At 37.1% G+C, this 15,367-nt stretch overlaps 1 protein-coding gene across 1 annotated transcript; it reads left to right on the top strand.

Moving 5' to 3' along the window:
• The first annotated feature begins 936 nt into the window (after nucleotides 1–936).
• Nucleotides 937–13,212, top strand: LOC117291642 (homeobox protein Hox-D9-like). Its single transcript, XM_033773484.1, has 3 exons — nucleotides 937–1,596; nucleotides 11,888–12,069; nucleotides 12,920–13,212. The coding sequence occupies exons 1-3, from the start codon at nucleotides 1,116–1,118 to the stop codon at nucleotides 13,052–13,054; spliced, it is 798 nt and encodes a 265-aa protein (XP_033629375.1). The 5' UTR covers nucleotides 937–1,115; the 3' UTR covers nucleotides 13,055–13,212.
• The last annotated feature ends 2,155 nt before the right edge of the window (nucleotides 13,213–15,367 follow it).

Genomic DNA, 15,367 nt, shown 5'->3' with positions numbered 1-15,367 from the left:
TAATGAAGAGAAATGTTTGTGTTTTTGTCAGTGAAGGCTATACAGGACTTTTATAAAGCAACATTTCGGCAAAACTCGCGGTTGTGATGTAGCAAAATAATTATAAAGGTGAGTAACTGCAAAACATTGTTCTCGCAAAAACTGCTGGGATGTTATAATTAAAGGCTCAAACTTGACTTAATTGGACGTCGAAGTTGCAACAGAACAATGAAAAAAAAACTCTCTTGTTTCACAAATTTAGTGATTTTAGCTGATGCCTAAGATGTTTCAGGTCTGAAATCTTTTATTATTTGTTTGAGTGAGAAATTACCTTTTCAAAACGTCATTACTTTTAGAGGGAGCCGTTTCTCACAATGTGTTATAATTATTGACAACAGCTCTCCAATCCTCGTTACCAAGTAAGTTTCTAAGCTGACAAATTGAGTAAACATTACCCAGTCCCTTTAAATGTCTTACACAAATAATGACATTTATCGAGCTTTGATGAAAATACAACGTTATTCTTATTTGCAGAAGATAGAAAAACGGAACAAAATAATAACAACTGGGCCAAATTTGTGGTAGATTTGAGCGTGCAAAGGAAAAAAGAACTGCATAATGATTAGGTTGGACCCGAAAATCTACGGGCAATCTAACAGCCAAGCTGGCACCATGGATAGTAATACTCGTATAAGCTACATTAAAAAAAAAATACTCATTATAATTCTATTATACAGTCACGTCTGAATTTTCCCTGACGAATGCAAACTTTTTTGAAATGCTGGTAGTCTAGGGGCTGAAGGCTCCATGCATAGTATAACCCATATCAAGCAACACATTGTGGTAGGGGGGATCACGTGCTCAGGGAGCTCAACAGGAATGATGAATTCTAGAGAATTATACGGGCAGTTTTAAAACCAAGTACAAATGGGATTCACTCTGCTTTGCACCGGGTATTTCGTGATGTGTTTGCGATCGAATTACGGGCTATAACTTTTGATCGCAGACACTAAAGTATATACTTGGAGTTTACCGTTTATTGCACTATAAACCTTGGTAGCTTATTTGGGGGTTTGTTTTATTTGTGTTTGGGGTGTGTATAATATTATAGTTGTTATTAGGTGATAATAATAATAATGCAGTGGAACTCTGATACTTGGTCGGCGACCACCACGGCGGAGACTACCGGGTCTCAACTGTTTTCCACCCGGGGTGGGATGAGCAGCGCTTACACCAAGGGTGGGGATACCATCTCTTCACCATCGACCCATCAACCCATCCCGATACCGTGCCGATACCCGTATTACAACAACCTTGATCCTGGGGCTTCATCCTCCCTGACTGGTATCTCCCCTTACGGTGATGATTTCTCAGCATGGAATAGCTTCGACTTCGGTACGGGCAACCCACACCAGAGATACCACAACCCGTTCACTACTCCGGCTGCACCGACCCCTATCAACCCGGCCGCAGCGGCGGTTGCAGCGGCAGCTATTGCGGCAGGGTCGAGCCATCAGAACCCAAGAGACAACTACACCACGGCAGCAGTGTCGACACCAAGTTCTGTGTATTCGTCGGCAGGCCATCGGAGCAGTAGTTACCCTTTCTCCGTAACAGGTAAATAAAAAGCGATTAAAGTAATATTTTCAGCAATCCGTATGATTAAATAAGACGAGGTCATACGACATCTCGAGTCTGCCCAGTGATATTGGTCATGTGATGACCCGATCTAGCATGCAAGACGCAGCACACCGGCGCAGCCGAAGCCGGGTCCCGTTTCGGCATGTCCACGAAGGAGAGAACTTCTCATGTGAGGTTTCGCCCCATGCGAGCTCCTCGGGTTGGGCTGGCTGCAAGCCTCTTGCTTAAACAATTATTTCTGCTTAGAAAATGTAAGCAGGAAACAGCCAGAGATATGGCTCGTAACCTTATTCTGGTAAGCATCTGGGTTGTGTTTGGCTTGTTTTTGTGCTCAAGCAGCTCCATGAAATTGGACCCTGGCTCTTAACTACAAAGCTGAAAGCAATAAGTTTTCCCTTTGTCATAACAAGATAGACAATGGAACCATTCAATATTGTTTTAAACAGAAATATTGCATTTTAACGCACTTTTTCATCGTGAAATGTGGTGTAACAACAACCATTATGAGAAGTCAAACTGTTTTGTTCAGCAGGGTTTGGAATCGAGTCCTATTATGAGAAGTCAAACTGTTTTGTTCAGCAGGGTTTGGAATCGAGTCCTATTATGAGAAGTCAAACTGTTTTGTTCAGCAGGGTTTGGAATCGAGTCCTATTATGAGAAGTCAAACTGTTTTGTTCAGCAGGGTTTGGAATCGAGTCCTATTATGAGAAGTCAAACTGTTTTGTTCAGCAGGGTTTGGAATCGAGTCCTATTATGAGAAGTCAAACTGTTTTGTTCAGCAGGGTTTGGAATCGAGTCCTATTATGAGAAGTCAAACTGTTTTGTTCAGCAGGGTTTGGAATCGAGTCCTATTATGAGAAGTCAAACTGTTTTGTTCAGCAGGGTTTGGAATCGAGTCCTATTATGAGAAGTCAAACTGTTTTGTTCAGCAGGGTTTGGAATCGAGTCCTATTATGAGAAGTCAAACTGTTTTGTTCAGCAGGGTTTGGAATCGAGTCCTATTATGAGAAGTCAAACTGTTTTGTTCAGCAGGGTTTGGAATCGAGTCCTATTATGAGAAGTCAAACTGTTTTGTTCAGCAGGGTTTGGAATCGAGTCCTATTATGAGAAGTCAAACTGTTTTGTTCAGCAGGGTTTGGAATCGAGTCCTATTATGAGAAGTCAAACTGTTTTGTTCAGCAGGGTTTGGAATCGAGTCCTATTATGAGAAGTCAAACTGTTTTGTTCAGCAGGGTTTGGAATCGAGTCCTATTATGAGAAGTCAAACTGTTTTGTTCAGCAGGGTTTGGAATCGAGTCCTATTATGAGAAGTCAAACTGTTTTGTTCAGCAGGGTTTGGAATCGAGTCCTATTATGAGAAGTCAAACTGTTTTGTTCAGCAGGGTTTGGAATCGAGTCCTATTATGAGAAGTCAAACTGTTTTGTTCAGCAGGGTTTGGAATCGAGTCCTATTATGAGAAGTCAAACTGTTTTGTTCAGCAGGGTTTGGAATCGAGTCCTATTATGAGAAGTCAAACTGTTTTGTTCAGCAGGGTTTGGAATCGAGTCCTATGATACATGTTTGATTGAGCAAGACACTTAGCCAATCTTCATTCCTCCTTCGTAAAGCCGTTAGTCCCGTGCGTTAATGCAGTCACTTATCGTTAAGAGAAATGGTTTGCCCCGGTGTTTCTGGCATTGGCTGCCGAGTGCGCCGCAAAAAAAACTAATCATTACTCATAAACAAAAACTTAAAACCTCTTAAATTTGATCCTGGCTGTGGCTGCTGAATGCACCGTAGCACCTTGTAAACCATTATAAGGTGCTACATAATTGGGTCTCAGAATTCATGTTCTATACTTCCATGCTTCAATAACATATATTATTTCTGAAAGTTTGTATAAATACTCAGCGCCTTTAGTAATTTGTTGGTAGATACGTACGCTATATATAAGACTTTCAAATTGCTGTTTTTGTTCAAGTGCTTTAAACACCAACCTCGTCCCCGTGGTTTACTTTATTTTCAACCATGTTTACAATAGTAAACTCTTGGATGGAAACTCCTTACTTGGACCCTGGTTGGACAACGACTTTACAATATTATAATATGTTTCATATTCATAGTACAGCCAGCCGCCGGCAACCAACAATGTACAAACAAGCTATTAAATCTGGTACCCTACTATGAGATAATGACGAAGATGTATATTTCGAAAAGTAGCCAGACTATTTTAATTTGCATACGTATCCCATAAATTTTGATATGCAAATGATCCAATACCAGGGCGAATCATCATCACCTTGAACAACAACACAACACAACAACAACAACAACAACAACAACAACAACAACAACACCAACAACATCATCGTTACCACAAAAATAAAAGCAGCAGCAGCAACACTACCACAACCAAAAACAACAACAACAACAACATCATCATCAGCACCAGTAACAGCAAAAGCAACAACAGCAGCAGCATGATCAGGAACAACTACATGAACCTCAGGACCGCATGCGGTTCATGTACAGCAGCACCAATAAACACATATTTTTTACTTACAAAAATAAACTTCAATCTAAATTACATCATAGGATGATAATACAATCTAAAAGTGGATGATGAAGAAGACAGTAAAGGAGATTTCATTGTCACTGTTAATGTTCGTTTTAAACAACTATGTGCTTTCCTTTGAATATTTCATTGTGATTTACACTTAATGTTTGAGCAGTTAGGCCTAATATTACTTGATGTGGCAGTGGCAACTCTTGCTCATTATGAGAATTCACATCAAACTTACACAATTATTTTGTTATTTGTTTTCGCAGACCAAGATATCGGCATAAGTTAGAAAAGGGCAATGGAGGTGTAGACATAAATCATACCCGACTTGTAAATTGTTTTGTTTGTGGTTATTCGCGTTTTAGCAGATAATAGCTTTCAATGAAACCGGGCGACCCAATATAAGTACAAATGAAAACAACAGCATTCTCACAGAACCTAGAATAAAGTTTGGATAAATGGCTTGGCTTTTTCAAGAGCCATGTATTTTGTTGTTTTATTGAAACGTTCAGCGAGCGAATAAGGAAATTATACGGGTAGGGTAGCAGTGTTGATCGCCAATAATTTCGCCCGTCAAACTTGCTTTGAATAACAACGGCTATCGGTGAGAGCTAGCGGGCTCCGGTCGGTCCGTGGTGGCTTGGAGGTTGTGTATAGGGACGGAGTGGTCAATGTTACATGCTAATAAATACATATGTGGGCAGAGGCGAAGCTACAATAGGTCGGGGATGCCCCAGGCCCATTCATTGTAGACCCGCCTCCCAATTTGCCAAGCCTTCAATCCTCCCAATCCCCACCTCACTTTGTACCCCGATGGCTAAAATGAATTTAAAGGCAGTGGACACTATTGGTAATTACTCAAAATAATTATTAGCATAAAACCTTTCTTGGTGATGAGTAATAGGGAGAGGTTGATGGTATAAAACATTGTGTGAAACAGCACCCTCTGAAGTGCCATAGTTTTCGAGAAATCAGTAATTTTCCAAGAATTTGATTTCGAGACCTCAGATTTAGAACTTGAGGTCTCGAAATCAACCATCTAAACGCACACACCTTCGTGTGACAAGAATGTTTTTTTCTTTCATTCATATCTAGCAAGTTCCATGACCGATTGAGCTCAAATTTTCACAGGTTTGTTATTTTATGCATATGTTGAGATCCTGACCAACTGTGAAGGCTAGTCTTTGACAATTACCAATAGTGTCCTCTGCCTTTAACCCCAAACCATGTACACCTCTGTCATGGTTGTAGGCCTTCAGTGTTTAGCGAAAATTTGGTGATCAATGAAGTTGACATTCTATTTCAACAAACAATTAATCAGAAAGACTTTAGGCCAACAAAGTAAACAAATATAACCTTAAAAAAAAACGTGTTTAAACCAACTCTGACGAAAAAAAAATGTTTTTTTGAAAAATAGCAAATGTTTCGGGCGGCCATTTAAAAAATAAAAAATAAAAAATAAACTCCTTCCTTTTTCCAACAAGGCAGGGTGCTGAACATAAGATTATACTGGGTTTTTTTTGGCCTTGGTTGACTTAAACAAAAACTATTTGTGAAAAATAGCACAGACGGTTGTCTAAAAAAAAATGTTTCGGGCGGCCATTTAAAAAAAAATATATATAAATAAAGTCCTTCCTTTTTCCAACAAGGCAGGACGCTAAACAATAAGATTCTAGCGTTTTTGGCCTTGGTTGACTAAAACCAAAAACTCTCAGATTTAGAAACACTGTTCAGATTTCACACAAGGCCAGTCAAAAATAAATGGACATTGTCCCCGGTCAAACAAAAGTAGCTCTGAAGGTTGACACTGGAAGATACACACGATTGTAAACGATATCACACCGGTACCATGCAAAAAATAATCCATATACAATTTTACGCCCTCAATCACCTTTAATCACTTTAACATAAAACTTGTGTGTTTGCCTTTCCAATTCTCATTATATTTTATGTCTGAGGTATTATTTTACACACTTAAGATTTTTGTTTACAATTCAATTTAACTTTATAATAGTTATAAATTAAGACTATATAACTTAGGAGTGCTGTTCACTTTTTATTGTTTTAGTCGGCTGAGTGGTGATTGTAATAATTTTATGAATTGATGGCCTCACTATAATAATTTATGTCAGATAATAATTGTGTACACTTGATAGTCAATGGAAAAGGTTGACAAACAGGCCGTAGTACGTGTGAACTATTTGGTGTGGCAGGAGATCTTTTACCTCCCCCTCCCACCCCTCCCCTCGGAGATTCTGTTCCCCGTTGCGAAATGTGTAGACATTTTCTCTGGTAGCGCCCTCTTTTGAACCAAGTTCTTTTTACAATATTGGGGGTGGGGGGGGGGGGGACATACACCAGCGACAAAATCGCAGACACAAACAATTTGTTCATCAACAAATCGCAGGTTAAAATCACATCCTAGTCAAAATGACCGATTGAGTCCAACTTTTCACAGGTTTTTTATTTTATATATAAGTTGTGATACACGAAGTGTGGGCCTTTGGACAATACTGTTTACCGATGTTGTGCGATTGCTTTAATAAGCTAGTAGAGTATCTTTGGTAATGTTATGGTTTTCTTTAATATAAAGTTATATGTTTTTGTCATTTGGCACATCATTCCTACAAGATATAAATGAATAAAATGTACTTGGCTAATCAGTTGAAAATGTACAGAACTTACTAAATTTTTGCTTCGCCCAGTTTTTTAAAAACTCGAGCGATGAACTTTGCACGTGTGTTCCCAATCATCAGTGGGGTAGGCTGCATCTAGAAAGTCTTAGCCAACTAAAATATACACCGTTTTATTTAGTCGTGGATGTTCAGACAACTTGAAAAAGCGGGTGGATTTGTAAAAAAAGATGACGCATATTGTACGAGGAGGAATGGGGTCATTATTCACCCACAACCCGCAACATTACGAGCCTGTACGAAAGCAATTAGACAATGAAAAATGGAATTAGCAACAGCGTGGCGTACTAATTATTTTTGTATAATGACATTCAACCTTTATTAATAACCTTTGGATAATTACAAGTTTTCCTCTTAATATTAGTCGCTATTGGGCTGGTGGATGAACGTGACACCAGGCTAGCTTCTTCTCAACATCACACATCCACTTTCCTAACTTAAAGACAGTAGACACTATTGGTAATCACTCAAAATAATTATTAGCATAAAACCTTACTTGGTGACCAGTAATGGGGAGAGGTTGATGGTATAAAACATTGTGAGAAATGGCTCCCTCTGAAGTGCCATAGTTTTCAAGAGAGAAGTAATTTTCCACGAATTTGATTTCGAGACCTCAAGTTTAGAACTTGAGGTCTCGAAATCAACTATCGAAATGCACACAACTTCGTGTGACAAGGGTATTTTTTCGTTCATTATTATCTCGAAAGTTCGATGACCGATTGAGCTCAAATGTTCACAGGTTTGTTATTTTATGCATATGTTGAGATACAACAAGTGAGAAGACTGGTCTTTGACAATTACCAATAGTGTCCACTGCCTTTAAGTAGAACACAGGGCCATTCCAACAACGTTATTCTACGTAGACCAGACACATCTCTTTGGAACCCCTTGCCTGGTGCACGTTTCCCTCAACCTATACAGTTTGTTTTAGGAGGGCCAGCAATTCCTACTTTCAGCTCCCCTGAGTTATTTTCACTTTAAATGTTCTCTTCTTGTATAGCCCTTTACCAATAGTGGCTTGTACCATTGTTCGAGGCCAACATTATTTGTAAATTAAGTCAGAGCTTTAAGGTTGTTACGATGAGCATGGAGGAAGGAAGAGAAGGAGCTCGAACGACCCGCAAAACCGCTGAGTAACAAAAGAATACTCTGACAATGCCCCTGTCTGACCAATGGAAAAAGATAGGAGACCTCCAGCTGGACGGCCGATTAACGAGTAGGATTAAATCTCTTCGTACAGAACGTGTGGTACCGCCAGTTTGCGCTCTTGCCTGCGTGTAAAGTTGAATCATTGGAGACAAGAATTGTGAATAATATACACGTTTTCATTTACCGTTTGTGGTGTTTCACGGAGACATCATGGCATATGTTTACATTTTTTGTGACTTTCCGGTCACTAGCGGTGGTTCAAAATTTAGGTATTATATGGCCCTAACCCCACTACGGAAAACGCATTTACAATCTACCAGCGTGGACGACACCAACTACAGTTGAATTATCAGTTTTTAAAATGGATTCAGTTAAAGGATGAAATAGCTACAACGCATTATCTGTAAACACAATAGATTTCGAGGGTTCTTCTTCCGTTTATGGCATGCTGAAATTATTATGATACTTTAATGTGGGCAGAATTTGTTCCAATTTGTATTTTACTTTTATGTATTTGTTTCTGTATATAGAATATCTAACCAGTTTCTGAACTGAATAAATATTCAGACATAGGCTGATTTGTATTACTGTATGCGCAGTGCATTAAAACCACTCAGTGGAACAATGAAGCTAAAATATACGGGTACCACACGTTTTGAAGACGCCACGACACGGTTGGCTAATCACACGCTTGCTGAATCATTATGGCAGGCACGGATGGTAGGCAATACAGCTGTACAACTGTGTGTTTTTGTTATTGCTGTAAGACCACAGAAGATGAAAAGAAACACATTGACAAACTGAAGTACATGTATATGTTAAGCAGTGTGGGGTTTTGTTCTCGTTAGGACTTTAAAAAAAATAATTAAGCGTGTATTCGAAGGTAAGAACTGGGTTCAACTGCTTCCTTGTGAATGCATGATAAGGCCTTATATAATTTGGTAGTTGTCAAAGACCAGTCTTCTCACTCACTGTTCCCAACATGCATAAAATAACAAACCTGTGAATTGGCTCAACTGGTCATCAAATTTGCAAGAGAATTATGAAAGAAAAAACACCCTTGTTGCGTTACTTTGCTGTGCTTTCAGATGCATAATACAAGATTTCAACTAAAGCATTATTATTTAAGAGAGAAATTACCTCTTTCTCAAAAACTATACTAGCAATTATTTTGAGTAGTTACCAATAGTGTCCAAACATGCATAAAATAACAAACCTGTGAATTGGCTCAATTGGTCATCAAATTTGCAAGAGAATTATGAAAGAAAAAACACCCTTGTTGCGTTACTTTGCTGTGCTTTCAGATGCATAATACAAGATTTCAACTAAAGCATTATTATTTAAGAGAGAAATTACCTCTTTCTCAAAAACTATACTAGCAATTATTTTGAGTAGTTACCAATAGTGTCCAAACATGCATAAAATAACAAACCTGTGAATTGGCTCAATTGGTCATCAAATTTGCAAGAGAATTATGAAAGAAAAAACACCCTTGTTGCGTTACTTTGCTGTGCTTTCAGATGCATAATACAAGATTTCAACTAAAGCATTATTATTTAAGAGAGAAATTACCTCTTTCTCAAAAACTATACTAGCAATTATTTTGAGTAGTTACCAATAGTGTCCAAACATGCATAAAATAACAAACCTGTGAATTGGCTCAATTGGTCATCAAATTTGCAAGAGAATTATGAAAGAAAAAACACCCTTGTTGCGTTACTTTGCTGTGCTTTCAGATGCATAATACAAGATTTCAACTAAAGCATTATTATTTAAGAGAGAAATTACCTCTTTCTCAAAAACTATACTAGCAATTATTTTGAGTAGTTACCAATAGTGTCCAAACATGCATAAAATAACAAACCTGTGAATTGGCTCAATTGGTCATCAAATTTGCAAGAGAATTATGAAAGAAAAAACACCCTTGTTGCGTTACTTTGCTGTGCTTTCAGATGCATAATACAAGATTTCAACTAAAGCATTATTATTTAAGAGAGAAATTACCTCTTTCTCAAAAACTATACTAGCAATTATTTTGAGTAGTTACCAATAGTGTCCAAACATGCATAAAATAACAAACCTGTGAATTGGCTCAATTGGTCATCAAATTTGCAAGAGAATTATGAAAGAAAAAACACCCTTGTTGCGTTACTTTGCTGTGCTTTCAGATGCATAATACAAGATTTCAACTAAAGCATTATTATTTAAGAGAGAAATTACCTCTTTCTCAAAAACTATACTAGCAATTATTTTGAGTAGTTACCAATAGTGTCCAAACATGCATAAAATAACAAACCTGTGAATTGGCTCAATTGGTCATCAAATTTGCAAGAGAATTATGAAAGAAAAAACACCCTTGTTGCGTTACTTTGCTGTGCTTTCAGATGCATAATACAAGATTTCAACTAAAGCATTATTATTTAAGAGAGAAATTACCTCTTTCTCAAAAACTATACTAGCAATTATTTTGAGTAGTTACCAATAGTGTCCAGTGACTTTAAACATAATCGTTTGCGTAAAACACGACTAACACTATAGATTGCATGGACATGCCTTGAAATTACGCTAATAATTTGGTGCGAATTTGGTGCGAATCACTTTTAAAAAGTTGTATAATATACTGATTCTGACCAGCCTGTCTGACCTACTTTTTTAATTTCGCCAGTTTAAAATAAGAAAGTTTTGATCCTATCTTATCTATACCTTCATTACACTAGACTTGAAAACAATCTCTTTTATGACCAAACACCATTATTGAAGTAGTTTTTAACGACCGTCTAGTGCGGTCAAGTTTGTTTTAGGTCCGAACCAGATTCTCGTGACCGTTTGAACTATCGCGCACGTTGTAGTTTAGAAACTTATTGTTGTTTTTACACGGTGTTTTCCGACTCGTTATTATCAATGTTATCTAGATGAATAATAATTTAATCTCAGCTGAATTTTTAGGTCAATTAATTCCAGCAAGCCCCAACCCCTAGAACCCTCGTATTGTACCCTCCTCTCTGTCCACTCCCTGTTTCCTCTGTACGCTTTGATCTCTTTCATACATGGTCTTTCCATACAAAATGCCACAATGTGGGGTCCACAAAACAGGCCTTAATTCAGCCTCAGCAGATAACAGGACACACATTTGTTTTTAAATTTGACAGCTGGTGTCCAGTCCTAGTCAATGCTCACAGAGTAAAATACATGTTTTGGCTGGTACCCGTTTATGCATAAACGGGATACAAATCGCGTCCAAAATGGCGTCCATCATATCAAAAAATGGTCATGGTTGACATTTTTTTTTTTAACTTCCAATAACAAAAAAATACGTCAACTGGTTCGTTGCTTTATTTCCAACAAATTCAACACTATTTCTGAATGTTTGTGAAAAATTACTACAAATTGTGGTTTTTTTTTCCTTTGCATTTATGGCCTTCTATAATTTAACAACCTCGGTTGGCAAAACTCGGGCTGTGACGTTGCAATTATAGAAAGGTCTAACAGCCCAAAGTTTTACCAACTTTAAAGTTGGAGAACTATGGAAAGCCCTAAATGGAAAAAAAAAATGGGAAAAAACACCAGAAAGCTATGTTTGTATCATTGCTACACAATTATTCAACCATAATATTGAATTATTTAGAAACAAAACAACCAATCATTGGATAGAGGTGTTTTATTTAACTGAAAGTTTGTAGAAAATTTAGAATTTGGTTAAAGCAAATGAGTTATTTTTTGTATTACTAACATTCAGAATCCCATGGCAACAAGCTCAGTTTGTTTATAAGTATTGTTGGAAAGGTCTATAATAAGCAATTTCTTTTGTCTATGGTAATTTTGACGCAATTCAATCTTTTTGTACTTTTAAACACTAACAATAAACAATTTTATCTTTCATAGGTTCGTCCACGCCGTCTTCCGTATGGGTATCGGCTGTAACCTCGAACCCAAGGAGGGCGAAACGAAGACCGTACTCCAAGCTGCAGATCATTGAACTGGAGAAGAAGTTTCAGGATAACATGTACTTGACACGAGACCGGAGATCGAGGTTGGCGGAAGTTTTAAACTTATCCGAGAGACAGGTATTAAGTGATTTATTAAATCTCTTAAATTTATCAAATAAATTTATTAATTAACTACGATTTTTGCCCGGTCTAAATGAATAACCTGTACTTCTTTCTTGTCTATAGGCATTTCCTTTGTCTTCTTCTGCCCTGTCGTCTATTTGTCTGTGAACAGGTGTAAGGGCTCAATTAAATTTAAATGACGTTCAAAAACAAAGCAGGAATTTCTTTGCAAAATGTAAACTGCAAAAAACAGTTAATGTCCTGACGTTTCGACCCCAGCACACTCTTTTTTCTGAAAATGTAAACTGTGGCAACGGCGTTTCGTAGCCCAGTGAGTGGACACCGTTCGGTTGTTTATCATCATGTTTACATCCACGTGCAGGGGGTGGGCGGGGTTCAGTTCCCGCATATAACATCACACAAAACATGCCTAGCATTTTCACCGCACTTTAGTTCAACGAGTAGACCCCTTATGACGTCACCGGGAAGACTATCATTGGCTGAGAGTTGCACGTGGCACGTACTTAAACGTGCACATTTCCACCATTTTACATATCTGAACAAAAGGATGGACAACCCATTTTCCAAAAATCTGGTAGGGTAAAAACATTGTTCACGTTCAAATAAAGTCCTTTTTTCGAAATTATCATTTTCTGCTATAAGAAATTAGGATTTTTCAGTGTACAATGCAAAATTTCTACTAAAAGAAACCAGAGCCTATATAGTGGGCGATACTTTATGCATCTGTAGAGATCGAACGGAAAACCAACAGTGTACTCACTTTAGGATTAATTACATCAAATAAACCTCTATTTTTCCATCTTGCCTCTTCTATATTTCCACATCTCACCTAACCCTTCTACAGGTCAAGATTTGGTACCAGAATAGAAGGATGAAGATGAAGAAGATGACCGAGAGAGAAAAACAAGAGAAGGAACAGATCGAGAGGGAAAAGATGGTTTTGGGAACCAAGTATTTCCCAAATCATCATCATCATTGACATTGTACACATCGATCTCTTAGAAAGAAAAAAACTAACATGTGGCATTCTCAAAAAACTTGGTTTGCATTTTTTATAAACCTTTAAAAGGAACATTACAGAATTGGTAAAACAAAAACTCGTCTTAGATCACAGATTTACATAAAATGTACACGGTCTAATTATGATGATAGTAGAAAACATCCCTTGAAATATTTCTGTCTGAAATGTCATATTTGATGAGATATAGATAAAAAAAAATGTTTTTATTGATGTCATGCAAAATATGTCATAGGTTTTTCACTATTTTCTCATGACCCAAAATGGCTGATTGATCTCAAACTTCTACAGGTTTGTCAGTATATGTTAATGGTCATGGTGGATTACATTAAGTGCTTACACTGCAAGCAACTGTTTTGTTAGCAAAAACCAATTCTGCAATGTTACCAATTAATTATTGTACAAAACATTTCTTACGGGTAAACTCGGGTAAACTCGGTATGGTTTGTCAAACGATTCGTTATTTATTTGTATATAAGCTTTATCAGGAACAAGTCTTTCTTTTCGTCTTCTCATTGTTTTGTTTTTGTAAATTGAAATACCGCTTCTGTTTACAACAGAAAAGAAGCAAACAAACATTATTATATGCATTGTAATGACCGATTTAAAGTTAAACCATGTCAATTGTCCACATGAGTTTCTCTCACACAAACACAATTAAACCAATTAAAAACTTAGAGCCGAAGCCATCCACTGTGGCTTGATCGTCATGGGAACAGCCCTTCAAGTTCATTCCTATTGTTAAAGACCATTGAAACTAAAAATACACAATTTTGTTTTCATACTATGTTTTACCCTTTTTCCTATGGAAAACAAAGTAAAAAGACCCCACAACTATAGGATGGAGTTTGACCAACAAAAAATCCGTGAAAAAAGCTGGGAGTCCTAATCAAGAATCGAGTGTTACTCCTGTCTAACCTCAAAGACATTTTTTTTCTGTGTCCCTCACAGAAGATTTCTGCAGACTTCTTGTGACATACTGCCTTCATACCACTCAGATAAACATGCCAAAACCAACAAGGCTAGACCCCAGGAAGAAACAAAAAGTCTGGCCCTTTGTAAACATGACATCATGCCGGATTGATGTGGGGAAACATTACCACCAATAGCAGCACTACAACATAACATGGGCTTTTGGATTACTTTTCAATGGCACCCTACTTCATGATAGAGGGCGCTGTTCTATAAACCAATTACTCAACTATAGGCGATATTATTTTCTCTAGCTTGTTACCTTTTGTGGATATTGGAACAAGTTAAACAAAAGCAGTGACGTTTTGTACATGGCTCTGCAAAAATAAAACTTCAAAACAAGAGGAAAGTTTGCCGTTTTAAAATCTACACTGGAATGACTTACTCATAGTATTATTGGTTTGTCTAATTGAATTGTGTTAAGAAAGATTTACATGTAAAGAGGGTAAAATTAAACATAGAACTTGGTCGTATTTCATGACCCTGCTGACCACAAATTTTGCGCTTACTGATCCCTGTATAAAGCACTCAGCACATAATTCTGAGGGATGTAAGCGCAGAATTCCACGGTAAGTCAGAGCCATAATATCGGGCCCGGATTGAGGAAGATTGCTCAACACAAAATAAAAATCATAACTAAATGATGGATGCATTGATAACAAAAGAAAAGTGCAATATAAGTCTTTTTCTTGTCATAATTTTTAATAATTAAGAACTTTTGGGGAAAAACATTTGTTGAACAAACAATTAATAGCTCAATCCGTTTGTCTTCTCTTTAAAGGGAATATACCATTGGTAATTACTCCCAAAGTTAATTACCATAAAAACTTACTTGATAAGACGCACTGAAGCTGTTAATATTGTATAACATCTTCAGAAACGATTCCCTTCTAAGAAATGCAGTTTTAGAGAGGGATTCAAAACCATTTCAATCTAGAAAAAAAAAAAAGATTCGGCCTGAAATGTTTCTCAGGTTGTGTATTCCAATAATGGATTATTCTTCCTGTGTGGACATAACCTCTCCAGATAGTCTGCGATATCTCAAAAAAAAAGATACAAGATTTTGAAACAAATTTTCACCGGTTAGTTTGACTGTAGATGTCTATATTTATATAAGATTAAAATAATAAAACGGTTCCATAAACCTAAGGTATAGTTTCCTTTAACATGTAAATTTAATCAGCTACAGAAATGGCAGGAAAAACCCACCCCTTTTACAAGTAAAATAAAATGAAATACATACAAAAAAGGATTATGTTAATTTTAATGTTTACCGGTACATTTGTTTTCTAATTATACCAG

This window comes from Asterias rubens, chromosome 6 (assembly GCF_902459465.1).
Source record: "Asterias rubens chromosome 6, eAstRub1.3, whole genome shotgun sequence".
NCBI lineage: Eukaryota > Metazoa > Echinodermata > Asteroidea > Forcipulatida > Asteriidae > Asterias > Asterias rubens.
The sequence above is the reverse complement of the archived record's forward strand: the minus strand, read 5'-3'. Positions and strand labels throughout refer to the sequence as shown.

Bases quoted from the DNA above. Each gene is read 5' to 3' on its own strand.
- LOC117291642 (XM_033773484.1), top strand. From the start codon at position 1,116: ATGCAGTGGAACTCTGATACTTGGTCGGCGACCACCACGGCGGAGACT. The intron at 1,597-11,887 runs GTAAATAAAAAG...TATCTTTCATAG, and splicing joins TTACCCTTTCTCCGTAACAG to GTTCGTCCACGCCGTCTTCC. The intron at 12,070-12,919 runs GTATTAAGTGAT...ACCCTTCTACAG, and splicing joins TAAACTTATCCGAGAGACAG to GTCAAGATTTGGTACCAGAA.